General features: G+C 40.6%; 1 protein-coding gene across 7 annotated transcripts in view; it reads right to left on the reverse strand.

Moving 5' to 3' along the window:
• Positions 1-16,649, reverse strand: part of DCAF6 (DDB1 and CUL4 associated factor 6) — an 81,572-nt gene extending 64,923 nt beyond the window's left edge. For 5 of the 7 annotated variants that reach the window (XM_027663589.1, XM_027663588.1, XM_027663587.1 and 2 more), the window contains exons 1-2: positions 16,519-16,649; positions 1,158-1,219 (exon numbers count right to left, since the gene is read on the reverse strand). In XM_027663589.1, coding sequence (XP_027519390.1) covers positions 1,158-1,219; positions 16,519-16,612 — 156 coding nt within the window. In that variant the 5' untranslated portion in view covers positions 16,613-16,649. The remainder of the gene's footprint in view (positions 1-1,157; positions 1,220-16,518) is intronic. The other 2 variants (XM_027663590.1, XM_027663591.1) reach the window with 1 other exon arrangement.
• Between the last annotated feature and the right edge of the window lie 72 nt (positions 16,650-16,721).

Raw genomic sequence — 16,721 nt, forward strand, 5'->3', positions numbered from 1 at the left:
AAGTAAAAAAATCACTGTTACAATCTTGATTATAAAAAATTGATATATAACTTTCCACATATAGATTCCTAGGATGGTTTGGGTTGGAAGAGACCTTACATCATTCTTATAACATTTCTTGAAAGAAAAAAAAAAAGAGGAATCAATGCATTTGTTTCATTATGTCAACACCATCTGTACCAGAACATTAAACTTTCAGTGGTAGCCAGTACAGGAGAAGTAGCTGATATTTTATGCACATCAATCCCAATCCTTGCTTTCCCCAGTCTCTCCAGTCTCTCAAAAATATAGGCACGTCCAAATCATCCTTCTGATCTCAAGAAGGTTGGATGTTAACAACACTTTTTCTTTAAAACTACTCCCGTGTCAGTTAGCAATTATAACACCCCTTAATTTAAAACTATAGGTGTAAGCAACTCAAGCTAAAATAATCCTTACATTTGAACAGCTTTAGAAATAAAGACGGTAAAGTATGAAAGTTACACTTAAATCTTCTTTTTTTTTTTTATAGCGTACTTTCACTTTTCAGATATCTTGTACAACAAAGACTTAGAGAGTCATGAATTTCTGCTCTATTCATCGAAGGTATCATGGCAACCTCTTTGCCCTCTACCTAGTTTAAGTGAAACCTTTTATTTAAAAGGATATGATTTAAAATATTTGGACCACTTTCAATAATTAAGTATTCAAATAAACAATATTTTGAGTTATGGTATTGCCTTTCAGGGGAGGCCTGGTTTTGTTTTCATTATCTCTTTAACTAAGCATGTAGCACTTGATCATTTGCTTTTTAGACTTGGAGGATAAATCACTCCAAACACTAATACAAAATATATCAAACATAGCAAGAAACTGCTAAAAATACTTTTTAACATGAATCCTAACTGAAAAGGCACGAATGTGTTTTACTGGCACTGGATATTAATTCATTCAGCACTAGACACAGACAAGGATCAGATACTTTGGTTCAAAGATAAAGTGTCAGATGTTTAAGAAACAAATACCTAGAGAATTCAGATGTAGGTCTCAGCAAACAGAGTTGTCCTGCTCAGCTTTAATGCATAGTATTTGCATTTTTAAGTTAAGGAACTATTACCATGGCAACAAAATCAAAATTTAACGTCTTTCAACAAAGAAAAAAGTGACAGGTGACTTACACATCCATCATGCACATTCAAGGTTGCTTCAAGTTTTAATCTTTGGATAAATTCTCTTCTCCCTGTAAAGAAAAACACCAATTAATTACTTTTTAAAAACAGTAACACTGAAGAAGTAGTTAAGACCCTGCTAATGAGCACTCACAGCTAAAAACCTAAAAATAAAGAACTAGAATATAAATGTAAATCTTGAAACAATTCATATGGTATTGTTATTTCAGTGAAGAACTGAAAGGTGATCTTCCAAACATTGCCTACAAATCTTCATCTCCTCTTCAACTAGAGAAAATCCAGCTTCAATTTTGTTATTAATGTTGCATTTGGAAAAGTATTATTTCAGACCAGTAACATTCCCATATATTTAAGGGATAAAATACAGTGGAAACTTTTGGAAAGGTGATGTGAGAGGAAGAAATGAAGGGGAAACAAGGAATCTATAAATGAGTATTTAATAAGGCAAGGCCCCCAGAAATTTATGTCCTTATTCCCCATATACAAACTGATTTACCAACTGCACTTAAAAGCACCACTGTACAAAAGACATGAAGAGGGAAAAATAAAGTATATTGACAAAAATGTGGTCTTTTCCTGAACTAGATGTTTAAGCACACAGCTTTCATTTAATTCAGAGTGCCCCCATTCTATGAAAGCAGGTTACAATGAACCTAATACTCCCTTGAAAGCACTTTCAGAAAAGACAAATAGTGATGAACCTGATATTTTTACTTCAATCCTAAAAGCATTTAAGCTCAAGGATCATCAGCTTTTTTTCCCTCTGTTTGTACAACTCTCAGAAGAAAATTCCAGGTAAGAATATCAGATTATAGATCTATGCTGGGCTGCATTGTTTTCAAATATGAAACTATGGAATTCACTCAAAATTCACCTTCCTTCGAAGAAACAACAGAATCAGGAAAAGAACTACAAGGGCACGTAGTGACAGGACAAGGGGGACTGGTTTTAAACTGAAAGAGAACAGGTTTTGATTAGATATTAGGAAGAAATTCTTGGCTGCCCAGGCCCAGGTTGCCCAGAGAAGCTGTGGCTGCCCCATCCCTGGAAATGTTCCAGGCCAGGTTGGATGGGGCTTGGAGCAACTTGGGCTAGTGGAAGGTGTCCCTGCTCATGGCAGGGAGATTGGAATTAGATTATCTTCAAAGTCCCTTCCAATCCAAACCATTCTGTGATTCTAGTTCACTATTTCTTTCTTTATCCATTTTTTTTTCTCCTGCAGGAACAAATTTGACTGTAGGTTCTTAATGGTTGGGGTTTTGCACCTTTCAGTTAAATCCTATTATTTTTACAAATCACAGAATGATTTCTGTATTTTCAATGAAGATTTCTGTTTTCGGGCTAATTTGATTTCACTTGTTTGTAAATAAATGTGAATACAGAGGTGGGAAATATCACCTGCTGCACCCTTGTATCCTCACTCTGTATGACAGAAACCCAACAATTCGCTGCTGGGCTGCTACTGTAATGCAAAATACAGTAAGACATGACCCCCAGAAGCATAACTTCATTAAGAAAGGTATACTCCACGGGCCAACACAAAAATCCAGTGTTTGCCAGTCCCATCACACTTCCAGTTGCAAAACAAAAAAGTTTGACAGCAGTGGGTGATTCTTGGGCACTGCATATAACAGATCTGGATGTGAGGTGTGCTTGCTCAGAATGCTCTGGACACACACACTGAAGGGTCACTAATTAATTTTTAAAAACAAGCAGAGCAACAGACTTTTCTCTCCTTACTGTGTGCTCTAGTCTTAATCCAAACCACTTAAACCAGCAAGTAAGAAGCAGTAGCTGGGTTCCAATCCCATCTTCAATTGCAATTTTTATTTCCTTAGAGAAGTCTGTTGACAAAATTATACACGAACTGACTTGCTCTTGTTGTTAGATTAGGATTTTTTGGTCTCAATAAGACCACTGTACCTCTACAAGTTTCAGTAAATGTTTAACTTGAGGTGCAGACATAAGGTGTCTCACATGTTTAACACTTGCCCATTTTAAAAACACTAAAAACATGTGTTGGAATTGCACATGCTAGCATATGTTATTTGTTACATATGTGATTAGTTTTTTATCATTTGATCACTATCTATCTAAAAACTCATTCGAGGAAGGAATTAAATACAAGCAAAACTACAACACTTATAGTTTCCTTATTCCCTAAAGTAAAGAGGGAGCAAGGGAGAAAGCAGTTAAAACGTTTTGCCTCCAAAAACCTATTTGATTAAGTACTAAACACCATAAGACAACGGAATGGATTGTTTCTAATTTGTCTTATCACTTAAAACTAGAACCACCGGATTCTAAGCGGTGGGTTTTTTTCTGAAAAAAAAAAACAACTGAACTACTCTATTAAACTGACCTGAAGAAAATATTGCCTCTGTTGTTAAAAGCTGAGTTAAAGCAGTGAATCTGTGTTCCTTGTACTTCAGCAATAACTTCCACAGGTTCACTGGTTTGCTAACAAAGCCCAGCAATAAGTACTAGAGTACTTTTTACTTGATTATTTTTGTCACTGACCCATTTTTATTGCAGTAAAAAGAAAAAAAAATAAAAACCCAATCCTTTCTGGGTTGTTTTGTTTTATTCTTCAGGTGCATCACAACTGTTATTGCTGGATGTTCTAACAGTCAATGGACTGCCAAGGACTCTGCTCTCACAGGTGACAAGAATCTTCTCAATCCTTAATTCTCATTCCCATTAATCCCTGAGCCCTCCTGGCTCCCCTTCAGCTACAATGATGGAGGAGATCCCAGTCTTTGACAGAACCCCAGAGAGTACTTTTTTCTTTCAAAATCAGCATCAAGACCTGTGTCATGTTTTGGATTTTCACCACCCAATACTGTGTGCAGGCTCTTGTTGAGAGCCAGAAACTATTTCTTTGTCCCCTTAACTAAGAACTGCCACTAGAAACAGAATCATTTATTTCTGTGAGGGTGTTTCAATATATCATTTCCTATATTCAAACAGGGCCTGTCTAAGACAGGGATCAAGAGATCAAGGTGTCATCACCAAGATTATCTCACTGGACAGTGGAGCACACATGGGGTTTGCTCTGAAGCTGCTCAGGTAAAGCTATGGATGAGAATCTGATAAAACAAACAAACAAAAGCCCTCTTAAATTTCAAATGGCAGTGATGAGCCCCCTGTGAAGTGTTTACAAAGCTGAAATTTGGAAAGCTATCAAGCTAATGCTCCACCCACCCATTTTTACGAGACATTGTGCACCAGCTGAAGCCTCAAGGTCCAGCACCACTCTCAGCAGAACGATCAATAATACTTTCAGGTTTTATCCATCTACCCATTTTCACCAAACATTATGCACTGCTGAAGCCTCAAGGTACAGTGAAACCCTCAATACAGTGATCAGTAATTTTTTTTTAGTATATATTGATCTAGAGACTAGAGGAGCATTTCCAAGGCCATGTTCTATTTGTGAAAGAAGCACCACCTTGAGTCATTCATAATATGAATTTAAAGCGGGCAAAAGGGAAACTGCAGCTGCTTCCTTGGAACTTTATTTCTACAAAGAAATAAAAACTGCACACACAAGGTCAAACCAAAGGCTGCCTTGCTGCTCCCATCTGGAGAATTACCTAACTTGGGTGTTTGGAAGCATTCGCAGCTCTAATCTCGCTTCAGGGAGCAACACCAAAATACCCCAATGTCCCTCGTATTCCCGGCTCACCATCCTTATGGCACCATTTAGGTCACAATCCTCAGCTCAGGAATCACTGATCAGGTGCTTTCTACGTGGCTGTTTTGGCAGAGGTACACATGCCTTTCTTTTGTAAGCAACTTTGAGTCAAAGCTGCTTCAGAACTGATGACAGCAGAGAAGTTAAATGCTTTGAGCACGTAAAACCTTCTCATATTTAAAACTGTGCTCCAGAATTTCCCACTGAAGATCATTTCACCACGAAGGTTTAGCTTTAAAGTACATTTGTGCTCTACAGAAATACAACTACACTTTGATCCGAAGCAGCACCGCCGTGGCATGAGACGCTAAAAGACAACCCTTATTCAGTAATAGATCCCATTTATCAAATGAACACTCATTTATATCAAGCTGGCTCTTTCCAAGGCCAAGTCCCTCAGCGCTGGCTTGCTGTGACATTTGGAATGCCCTAGTTTAAAACTGAAATGGAGCCAGCATCTGTTCCCAATGCAGAGCACATGTTATCTTGCACTCTAAGTGCATTTCAAAACCACTCCTGATTTTTCAGGGTAGAGTTTACGGGTTTCTGAAGTAACTCCACAAAAAGACGGCAAGTCCAGTTCTTCTGTATACAGCTTATTTTGCTCAAACTCCACATATGTCAAACTCTGCATCGTTATCCAATATAACTTCTGATCCACACCTTAACAGGCTGGTTTTTCAGCAACCAGAATTCTCCATCTACCACACAGTAAGCAGGACTGTACACAGTATGCACTGAATTAACTTTCATCGAGGTAAGTTAAAATTCTCGAAGATGAATTAAAATCTTGAAAATAATTTTTAGCTATACGGGCTGACAGTGGCCCCATTTTATAGTCACTCAAGCTGTGACACGGGAAACTGAAGCAATTTATCAAAGGAAAGAGTGAACCAGCAGTGCTGACAGAAACCAAATCCATTGGTGTGACCTCCAGTCCTTTGAACAAGGCCCTGAGTTATATTTCTTTATTGTTCTGTACTACTGTATAAATGCCAAAAAATTATAATCCTGGTTCTGCCAATGTTTAAAAGAATACCTTTCAAGTGACTATGAACAACTACTTTGCTATGGTTTGAGTTCAAAACAGGTTAACCTGATTTTTTCTCTGCTCTTAATGATGCATCACACAGTCTGAAAGTTTGAACACTATAGAGAAAACACAAGATATTTTAGTGTCTCAGAAGAGACTTACCATTTTAATACGTAAGAGCTTTGCTACTAAACACCCAGCATCAAACAACTTGGTGTTAATCAAGCTGGTAACTCGAATCCTAAGACAGGCTTAAGGAATGAGCTTTATGTGTTAAGAAACACAAAACCTTCAGCTCTCAACACTAAGACAGAAACTACAGAAGACAGGATGCTATGCCCTCAATTACAATCCAGCAAGCCTGTAATATCTCATGGTGAGTATATTGATACAAAATTTGACCTCAAATAAAACCCACCAAAAAAAAAAAAAAGGCAGCTCAGCAATGTTTTATACATTTTAGGGTAATTAATAAGCATTTTGAAAAATACTCCTGCTTAGGTTTGCTTCTGCTGTAACATCAGACAAGATTTGTTTGCATTTGTGGCAAAGGCTGTAATTAAGTTGCAAACACATTTCAGATACCAAGAGTGTCCACTCTTGAATATAAGTTCCCATTGGGCTCCCAAACTACATGCTACAAGCTACAAGCATTTGAGCTTTAAACCAATGTCTTTAATTTCTATTTGATATTTACCATGTTTAATCATGCCCGAAAGATACTCAGCACTTAAAATCCAACTGTATTAATATCAATTGTTTAATTTGTTCTCAGTGACAAAAATATGGCATAAAGTAGAACTCCCTCTCTCAGAGGAGGCATTTTATCTGTTTATTCTGAGCACTAGTTGTCAGGTGAGTGTGCTGTGCTGACTAGTGCTAAGTGGATTTCATTCACAAGTACACTACATTCTGACAGCTCTCCTGCCCCCTCACACTGCCCATAGTAAATTCTTCTGTATTGTTCCTGCCACAGATTGCAGCTGAGCAGAAGGTAAAACAGGTGTGGTTTTGCAAAAGGGGAAAAAAATGCCAGTTTTCAGCAATTTTGATATTTAATGGATCCCTTAAAGTAGTCCAGTGATCATATACAAACTGCTCACTGAGATAAAAGGCACATGCAAAAGGTTTTTTCTGTTTTCTCCACCAGCACTAAAATATGTCTCCCAAGGAAACACCTCGAAATTCCGAAACAGATGCTGACACAAAACCAAAGAGTCACCAGATCAAGAAAAACACACTCGAGCCCTGCTTTCTTCTCATCAAAAGAATCAAAGGAGCCTTCCACTAACTGAAGGCAAAAAAGGAATATTATGCAGAATGTTGCAAGTCAGAGTAAGGAGCATTACTGTAGTTTTCAACATGCCTTTGGAAATTCTTTTTGTTGACTTTGAAAAGTCTTCATCTGAAACTGTTACATGGAACAGCAATGTATGTGGAATATTTTCTTATAAAAATGATATCAATGTAGTAACCCAGACAATCCTTACAACACTGGGAAACACCCATCAGGTACGTGTTCTCAAGCACTACTTATCTGTGTAACACCCTAGGTTAATTAGGAGCTCCACTTTCCACCAAGAGAAGATGATTCCAAGAAGCTGGAACAGGGGGATTGCTCTGCCTCAGCACAAAAGTCTGAACCGCTCACAGCAGAACCACGATCTGTCGCCTGCGGGCGCTCACACAAAATGAGTCCTGGGCCGTGGAAAATCATAGCAGAAGGAAAAATTACTGGAATCTGCTTTTAAGAGGGGCACATTCCTATCAGGCATGTCCAGGCTGAAGAGGTGTGTGTCCAGGACTGCTGCCAGTGCTTCCATTACCTCCGAGTGTCCAGGAGAGGCTGCTGATCCTCCCGGTCAGCCACCAGGACCACTCACACCAATTTCAGACAAAGGTTCTGGGATAAACAAAAGCCTACTATTTAAAGTTGTTTAAGCTCACTGGATACTGATTTTTAAACAGATTAAGTGATTATATAGAAGCTTACCAAGGTATCTAAAGAGACATGTCTTCCAGCAAAAAACAAAACAGGGCCTGCCTTTCCCACAAGGGTGTCCCAGTGAAAACGAGAACCAGGACACAGGGAACTGACTTAAAGCATTTACCATTCTGCACACCTACCTAATTAAACATACCACTCAATCCTGAGTACTACAGGCACTGCACACTGCTGGGTTTGGGGGAACATGAGAAATTATAAATAGAGATTTAGGTACCACAACAGATACAGGTCATAACCCCGTAAGATTCCAAGTGTAAACACTTGGAATTTGCCCAGGATTAGAGTTTGAAGATAGATGATGTCAAAAGTTAAGGTCAAGTAGAAAGCTGAGTCTTGCTGGTAGATGACTATTAAGGTAACACTGTGACATAGGTTAAATTATCACAGAGCATTTAAAAACAAAAAGGAAAAAAAAAACCCTTGTTCTTAAAAATTACACTGCTTGTTGCATTAAACATCCTAGATGACAAAATAACCCTATTGTTTAACTCAAGGGACTACTTTTCCACTGAAGAGAGTTTTCAGGACATAACAGCGTTTCTAAAATAGAAAGAAATTGAAAAGGAACCACATTTTTCCTCATTTCCAGGGAAAGGTAAATAACAGGAACACATCACAATAACAGTAACAACAAAGCCATGTAACCTAAGTAGAGAGGTGGGTTTGGTTTAATGGTTTAATTTCTGTATTTGTTTTAGACATAAAGGTTTTAATTTCTATATCAGTGAAGGTTCATAATTTAGTAAGTGTTGAATAAATGTCACTAATGATTCTGAACACATTCAGTTCACAGGGAAGAGAAGGATGGATCCTCATCTGCCTCCTGATATCTACTAAGCAGAGAGCAGTCAGCATTAATGACACATTCAATTTTCCCAGAGGAAAGCCTGCAAATCCTTGAAGAACAAAATGAGGGAAAAAGGGGGATATTAAAATTCACTGATGTGACGCAGATCAGCCTCACGACACTCGCATTCGATATTTAACGATTCAACGCACGCTAAAGCATTTGGGACATGTCTGAATCAGCAACTCACTAAGCCCCAAAGACACGAAAACAGTAAGACTTGCACTTAAAGTGTGAAAAATCGAGCTTTGTTTGAAGGCTGGCCCACTTCGTGTCCGGATTGATCTTTTTCCTCACTGCTGGGACAGGACTAGTCTCAAGTGTCAACAGGTTCTTGATACATGATCAGTTATATCCCACCGGACTATTCTGGGGACATTCAAGGATAGAAGATCAGGAATCACATGCAAAGTCACAAGAACTCATAGTATTGCAGTGCAACAACTTAAAAGAGACCGAACACAGATTTGTTTAATGGTCTACCCTAATGCAGTTAATGGAAGTAATCCAACTGGAAGAAGGATACGGGGTGGGAGGGGGTATTGAAATAAATAAATAAAAGAAAGAGATCTAAAGGATCTCTCACATCACTGCCTCATCCTGAAATACAAATCCAGTACACGTTGTACACGACTTGTTTTTGCAGCAGGAGACAGCTTTCATGTAACCAAAGCTCATTATTAGAAGATCAAGGTACAACTTAACTACAGAGCTGTCTGAAACACTCAGGATCAAGACACAGGCAGTTATTTACAAAGCAAGCACATTCCTGGTACAAAGATTCTCTTTAATAGCACACAATGTAAATTCAATGAAATATTGCAATCAAAAATGAAAATATGTTTGACACAAACCTCTGCAGTTTCCAGCTGTTTGCATGAGAACACTGAGGCTCCAAAGAGTATAAAGCAAATACATTTGCATCCTGAGACTAATTCAAATATAATAATTATACATGCAAAGCCTACAACACACTCACACTTCTTGGCAGCCACTAACACACATGATTAATGTTCAGTGCACAGACATTACACGTAAGGTTAATCCCTTAAAATCAAAAAGCAAAAGTACATCTGCGTACTTCAGCCCATTTCAAGCAAAACTGCAAAAACATGAAATGCCTCTTGAATTTTTGAGGGACGGAAAATAGCAATCTCAAACAGCTGTACCAATTTTTGATCATTTCCTTCCAGCCGAATGCAAAGCCAGAAATCCACCTTCCATTAATGCTGTTGTCATATGGCAAAATACAACAGCAGCAAAAATTTTGGTGATTTAGTAAATTAAAACATCAAAACTCAATAAGTTAATTGATAACAATATCTGATATACACAGTAGTATTAAAAAAAAAAAAAGGAAAAAACAAAACCCCAAACCCAAGTTTCTGCAAACTAATGCCACTGAAGAACACAAAAATGTGATCTGCAAGGGTCTACAGTTTTTTACAAATTGATGTTAGTACATAAAAACCAGAAACTGTACTCCTATCAATCCCCAGCATCCTAAAAACAAACACTGGAATTTATTCTCTTTATTCAGGACAGAGTGACAGAAGGCACCGAGTAATCCCAGATCCTGCATGTATTTTTTTTTAGAAAAGAAAATACCTAAAAATCATCATCAACATGTTGTCACAGAAGTAGCAAAATTGGACAACGCTCAGGAGACAAAAGTAGTAGCACAAACCATAGCAATTAAACCACAAAACACACAGGAAAGACGTAACCAAAAAAAGCTCAATGATATTAACTACAAGCAAAAATTTCCGAGATAACAGCAAAACAAACTATCAAATTTACTTAGAGGTCCAAATTCACTTGCAGGTCCAACTGGCTCCTGCACCTCCACCTCCATAGCTCGGTTAGTCTACAAGGGAAATAATCCTAAAGATAACAGAAGGCTGATTAGACTGAAATTAAAACTAAGTATTCAACACTCAGGCACCAGGAATACTCATCCAACCTTAATCCTCCCTCCCAGCTCACATCTCTTTCTGGTTTTCTGCTATGTACCAAATTATAACCACCCAGCATGGATTTGTTGCCTTGTCCAGATGATTCTCCTGTGCTATGCTTTTATTTTCCTTTACTGATATTAAAGCATTTAACCTGGGTGTATTTATTATCTGAGGTGATTTACTTTGAAGTAGAGGGGAAAAAAAAATCATTAATCTTGTATGCTGGGATCAGCCCTAACATCTTTTCCCAAAAGCTGTTTGAGATGTACACATCGTGCCTTTCTGTTCCTCAGTACCAATTTAAATGAGATACTATCAGGGAATTCGTTTCAGACACAGTCTCTTTATTAAACTCCTCCAAATTCAATTTGTTATCAACAGGTCCCGATGACACATTGTTCTTGGAATTGCTCATCTGTAATTTTTTAAGGACTGTAGTCACTGAGTCTTGCTTTTATTAACAGCGGAGGGAAGAAACTCCAAACATATCCAGTTTAAGGCCATACTCGATCACTGTTACTCTCTTGTGTTTATTTCAATTAAGAAGTAACATCTCTTTTCTGCAACGCTCTTATATGTCTTAAACTTTTCTACACAACCAGCGAAAATCCAATGACTGTACCAAATTTCCTGCTTTCCTCATGTTTCCTGCCTCCTTCCAAAATTAGATCGAGCATGTTAAAGATGTTTCACAGATGTATTCTCCTCTAACTCATTTATTACACCCTGAATTTCGATTCTGACTCTGCCTTTTTCTATTATTCAGAAAACATTTCTGATGAAAAAAATCTGAAGAAGATATAGCTGAGCTATATCTTTCCCAAATCTTCAGTTAGCCCAGTTTCCCATTTGGTGTGTGACAGAATATATCACTGCAGAACTGGTCTCTGGGCACACACTGAAGTGCAGTGGAAAATGATGCACATCACGAAGTTACACTGTTTACATTGAAACAGCAGATTTGTGTCCCCATAATCAGGCAATCAGGCTAATTTATAATGGTCCTTCTTCAAGCAGAAGTTAATTTGATAGACTTGTAGAAGAAAAAAATAACATAAACCCCCTCTAGCAGTTCTGGAGCTTAGCTGTGACAGATGAGTGTTTTTAACTCACGTTGGAAGAGAAAATTAATACAGGAGGTTTAGGATACGAAATGTAACAGTCCACCTGAAAATAACTAAACATCAAAGGTATTATGCAAAGAATTAAAGAAGAAAGGTTGATTAAATACACTGTGACCATTGCCAAGTCTGCAAGAGCGCCAGCTACAAAGCTGATCATAGCAAAGCTGTCTAACCCTTCTTACTCTGGGTTATTTTCAAAGACCAAGACACCACATGTTCAAATATAGTTGGAGCAAAAACTGGGCAAAACAGCACCTCTCTTTCTGGTTGTTCTCCCTGGTGTTCTAGTTTCCATTCTGCTGGGCTTTGTGTTTGCTTGTTTGTTCAAGAAAAGCAAAGGAGAGAATGAAAGTTTACAGTACTTTAAGGAACTGACTTCACCCTCGCACCCAGGGCAATACATTTTAGGAAGAACCAAATTCTATCTACATTCCACAAACCACTACTGGTTTTATAAACTAATATGTTAATGAATGTGACACAGTCAACATCAAAACTAATCAGTTGTCCATGCATGTAAACAGCTGCTCTTGCCTGTTTTTCCTGTTTTTCAACCCTGCCTATGAGCAGGGCAATCAACTTATTTCAAAACTCTAATTAGTTTTGCTTTCACTATGGTTCATCTCTGTAAAGAGGGGGAACTCCTGAAACCTAAGTAGTTCCCAGTAAATTCTCCCTACCTACATAATATATTCACAGCTGTCTTTTTAGTAAGAACTGTTGAAACTTTACAAAATTTGACCACGATGAACCTCACTACTGGTTTTCTTTCAGTGAATTTGTACATTTCAAACGTTTCCCCAATCTTAAAAAACAGGATGATAAAAACTTAGTAAGATATGAAACAATCTTTAAAGAGGAGGGAGTGGAAGCTCAGACATCACAGCTCTATCTCTAAGATATCTGGTAAGCTTAAAAATTTCACATCACAAGAAAAGAAGATTTCAGAATATAGTATGTGAACAAGGATAACACAGATTGGGAAGAACCGATTATTTTGATATTTGCTTCCATTCTATCAAGGACCACAACTTCCAAGTGCAAGCTAAAAACCAGCATCAGTTCCTCTCTACAGACTATTTTAGCCTGGCAGATTTTCTCTGGATAACCTGCTATGTCAGATAAGAAAAATAACAAAACAAACAAACAAAAACCCCAAAACAAACTAACAAAAAAAGGAAAAGAAAAGGAAAAGTCTTCATTGTTCCTACTGGCTAAACAGAGCCACTCTCACCAGCATGACCCTTCACAAGAAAGCAAATAAATACAAATAAATAATACCATCACATTAAATACTTCAGGGAAATTATGGCTCCCTTCTTTCTTGCAAGAAACCCATGCTACCATTTCTCCAGTCAAATCACTATATGCTGTATTTAATCCACGTAGAAGTCTTTTACTGTGCTGGCACTGAACCTTGCCCCTGTTATGAGAACCTACAAGTCCATGAGTCACTGAAAGAACGATGCAAAATTGCAACAAAGGTTCTGAGAGTCTTCTGAAAGTATCGCTGCTGATAATTACACTTGCCGGTTTCAAAGCCGAACTTAAGTGCTTCACTAATTTAGGTGCTACAGTTTACTATCAATGTTTTGCAGTGTAAAAGCAACATGATGTTTTTAACAACTGCGAGTCCTCCGATACCCAGTTTCCATCAGTGACCCAGCAGCAGAACTCCTCCCACGAGCACTGGGCTAAGAGGACGCCCAAACCGAATCCAAGAAAAGAAGAGTTACTGACAGCCCTCCCTGAGGATTGGCTTTCTCTGGAGACTTCAGATACAGACACAAGCACTGTCTGAAACTGAGACTAATTAGCCTACAAATGCTGAAGAAAACGTAGCTAACAGATACATTGCTAAGACCCCCATTCTCCCTCTCTCACCACAGCGGGAATTCTCACCGAGGGACGACCTCTGAAGGACACATCCCAGGCATGCTTGTAACTGCCCCACCTTCACGAGGTGTTTCTGTGGAACTCTGTCCAGAACTGACTAGGATTCCGAGCAATTAGTTAGGGATCTTGCAAAAAACAGACGGAGTTTTGCAAGGACATAAATTCCGCGGGTGAATTACCCGCACGGAAAGGTACAATAGGCTGCACACATCCTTCCTGGAGCAGCTGTTTGCAAAAGCTGAAAGGGGCTATAAATAGTGTCACTTGATTGCCAGTTCACATGAAACTAAAACAGGGAGTAAATAGGAAACAGCAATTAGTGCTCAGATGTCTTCCTTCAATACAGAGTCACTTTCAATACTTCTGGTGCTTTGCATAAAACTACGATTTTATCCCAATGAATGTTTCACTGTGCCATCACCGTCCACACAGACACCTCTGCCCTCCAACACATTGTGAACTGCATTGGTAGTTATGGACTTGCTATAAGGGTTTTCATTTGATTTGGTGGCTGAAAAACAGCAGCAGATAATGAAGATATACATAAACTTCTTAATTTTGTACTGACATCCATAATGGCTTTGACAAATCTACAAAAAAAAAAAAATCCATCCAAACAAACAAAAAGCAAAAAAATGCACGTGGGCAGTGTCTCAAGTCTCCCAATACTATTTCTAAGTCAAAATGAAAGGCTTGACTTGCACTTGTTCTGTCAGCCACACTGCTGAAACGCTACTGAAAAAATTAGGAATAGGAAGAAATCTTCCTTCCCATTCAGACCAGGTCAGCAACGACCAATAACCAGGGCTACCCATCCAAACAACAAAGCTCCTGCATGGAACTGCCCAAGTCTGAAAGGGAAAAGACCCACATATACACTAAACTACAGACAAAAAGGGCACAACAATGGGCCTGTTGTCTTGTAAGTCTGCACACAAGCAACTACACCTGGTTTATTAAGGCCATAAATTCCATTTTGAGCAAAAGTGCAGTGGCTCCACAAGACAAGCACACCACGTACCAAGCCCTTCTTTAAAAGCAGGAGTCAGTAAGGACTGAGCATGTCCTGCCACCACCAACGTGGATCTCAACATAATTCAGTGGGAAGCCTCTCCCAGGTCCTATTTTCTCAAGGCAATAAAGCTACTGAAGTTGTTCAGGTTAAATGAAAAACAGTAAACGTGAGACCTTAACCTTAAGCCGCCAGAGGAATTTTGTGCTTAGCTAAAGTTATGTACATTTTATTGGAGCAGCATCCAGAAAAGAGATCTTAGTAAATCCAGGAGGATGATTTCAACTGATCAAATCTTAATACTTCAGCTGTCAGAGACACAATCATGCAATAGCAAAAGGAAAAAGACCCAAAAGGTCTTACAGCACTCCTTCAGAATCTGCACACTACGGTCCTAATTTTAACACTGAGCTTTTCTGCTCTGACCGGAGCAGAAAAAAAATTCAAAATAAAACTAAACAAAACCCCAAACCCCCTAAATTCAGTCAGAAGGATTGATCACTGAAAGTTAGGACAACCCTCAGCTAAGACTTGGCCAAAAGCAGCTGTTGAGACATAAGGAAAGTCAAAAGCAGCTAGACCATTAGGGGTTTTTTTAATTGTAGGACTTCAAAATTCCTTTCCAAGGGACTTCTGCGCATGTGGGTGCTACAGACACACACACACACCCCCCTCCACACACACACCCCCCTCGCTGGTGTGAAAACCAACCAGCAATGACCTTGATTTCCTTCGGTGGATTACTGAGTGCTCAGGGACCACGGGCAGAAAACTACCGAGTTAGGCTCGGTAATGTGATATCCCACCTTAAATTCCACCACCAAACAAGAGGAAAACCAACACCGTCCACGGTCAGAAACGCCTGGGAGGCACAAGGAGACACACGTTTTACAGCGCTGTAAATCAGCTCCATCTCGAGCACTCGGAGGTTTCGACTCAAAGGCAGGAATTGTTTTGCCACTCGAGCACAAAAGAACAACCCATTTTCCCTGGAGAGCTACCCCCCCTCCACTCCCCAAAAAAAACCCCACGGCGGCGCTACCATGGATCGCCACACCTCCAAAGGCACGGGAATAAATATTGTGGAGTGGTTTTTTTAATGTTTTCGGTAACGTTTCGCAGGAAACCTGCGCCATGACAAAGAGCACACCGATAGTTCCTTCTGCACCACAGGAGCGTCCCCGCGGCCTCGCGAACTGAAAGTAGCGCTGGGTTTAACTTCCAAAGTGGAAATAACCTGGATGGGGTGCGGGAGCCAGGGCAGCGCGGGGCTGGAGAGCCGGGGACACAAATCCCGGCTGGATCGGGCGGCACCGGGCGCGTCCCGGCTCCCGAACCCCCGGGAACACCCCGGGATCGCCCGCGCCATTATCCCACGGGCGTTCACGCGCTTTGTTCCCGGCAAACCCGGACCCTGCCCGGCCTCCGAGGATGATCCCGGGGCTATCCCGAGCCGCCGCCGCCCAAGTTCCCGGCTGGATCCCCGCGTGCAACAGTTCCTCTGGGAAGCGGAGGGAGGGACCGCCGGGTCCTGGGGCACCGCCGGGGGTTGGGGCGGGGGACGGAGGTCCCGGAGCGCCGCCGGGGTGGGATGGGATGGGATGGGATGGGATGGGTCGAGCGGAATGTTGGGGGGTGTCCAAGGAAACTTGGGAGCTGCGGGACAGCGCGGCCGAGGGGCGGAGCGGCGGCGCCGGGAAGGGGCTCCCGGCCCCCTCCTCACTTTCGCGGGGCGCCGGGAAGGGCTCCCACCCCCCGTCCCGCCCGCCCTTACCGAGGTAGTGCCTCCGCAGCAATCCGGGCTCCTCCAGCCCCAGGCTCCGCTTCTGCACGTCCCAGAGCAGGTGCGGGCAGCGCCCGCGGGACATGGCCCCGCGCTGTGTCGGGGGGAGCGGGGCGGCGATGGATCGGGACGAGGGTCGGGATGGGGGTCGGGCCGATGGAGCGCCGGGACGGGGCCGGCGCGCGCGATCACCA

Source organism: Corapipo altera, unplaced genomic scaffold (assembly GCF_003945725.1).
Source record: "Corapipo altera isolate COAL_440 unplaced genomic scaffold, ASM394572v1 165, whole genome shotgun sequence".
In the NCBI taxonomy this organism is placed as follows: domain Eukaryota; kingdom Metazoa; phylum Chordata; class Aves; order Passeriformes; family Pipridae; genus Corapipo; species Corapipo altera.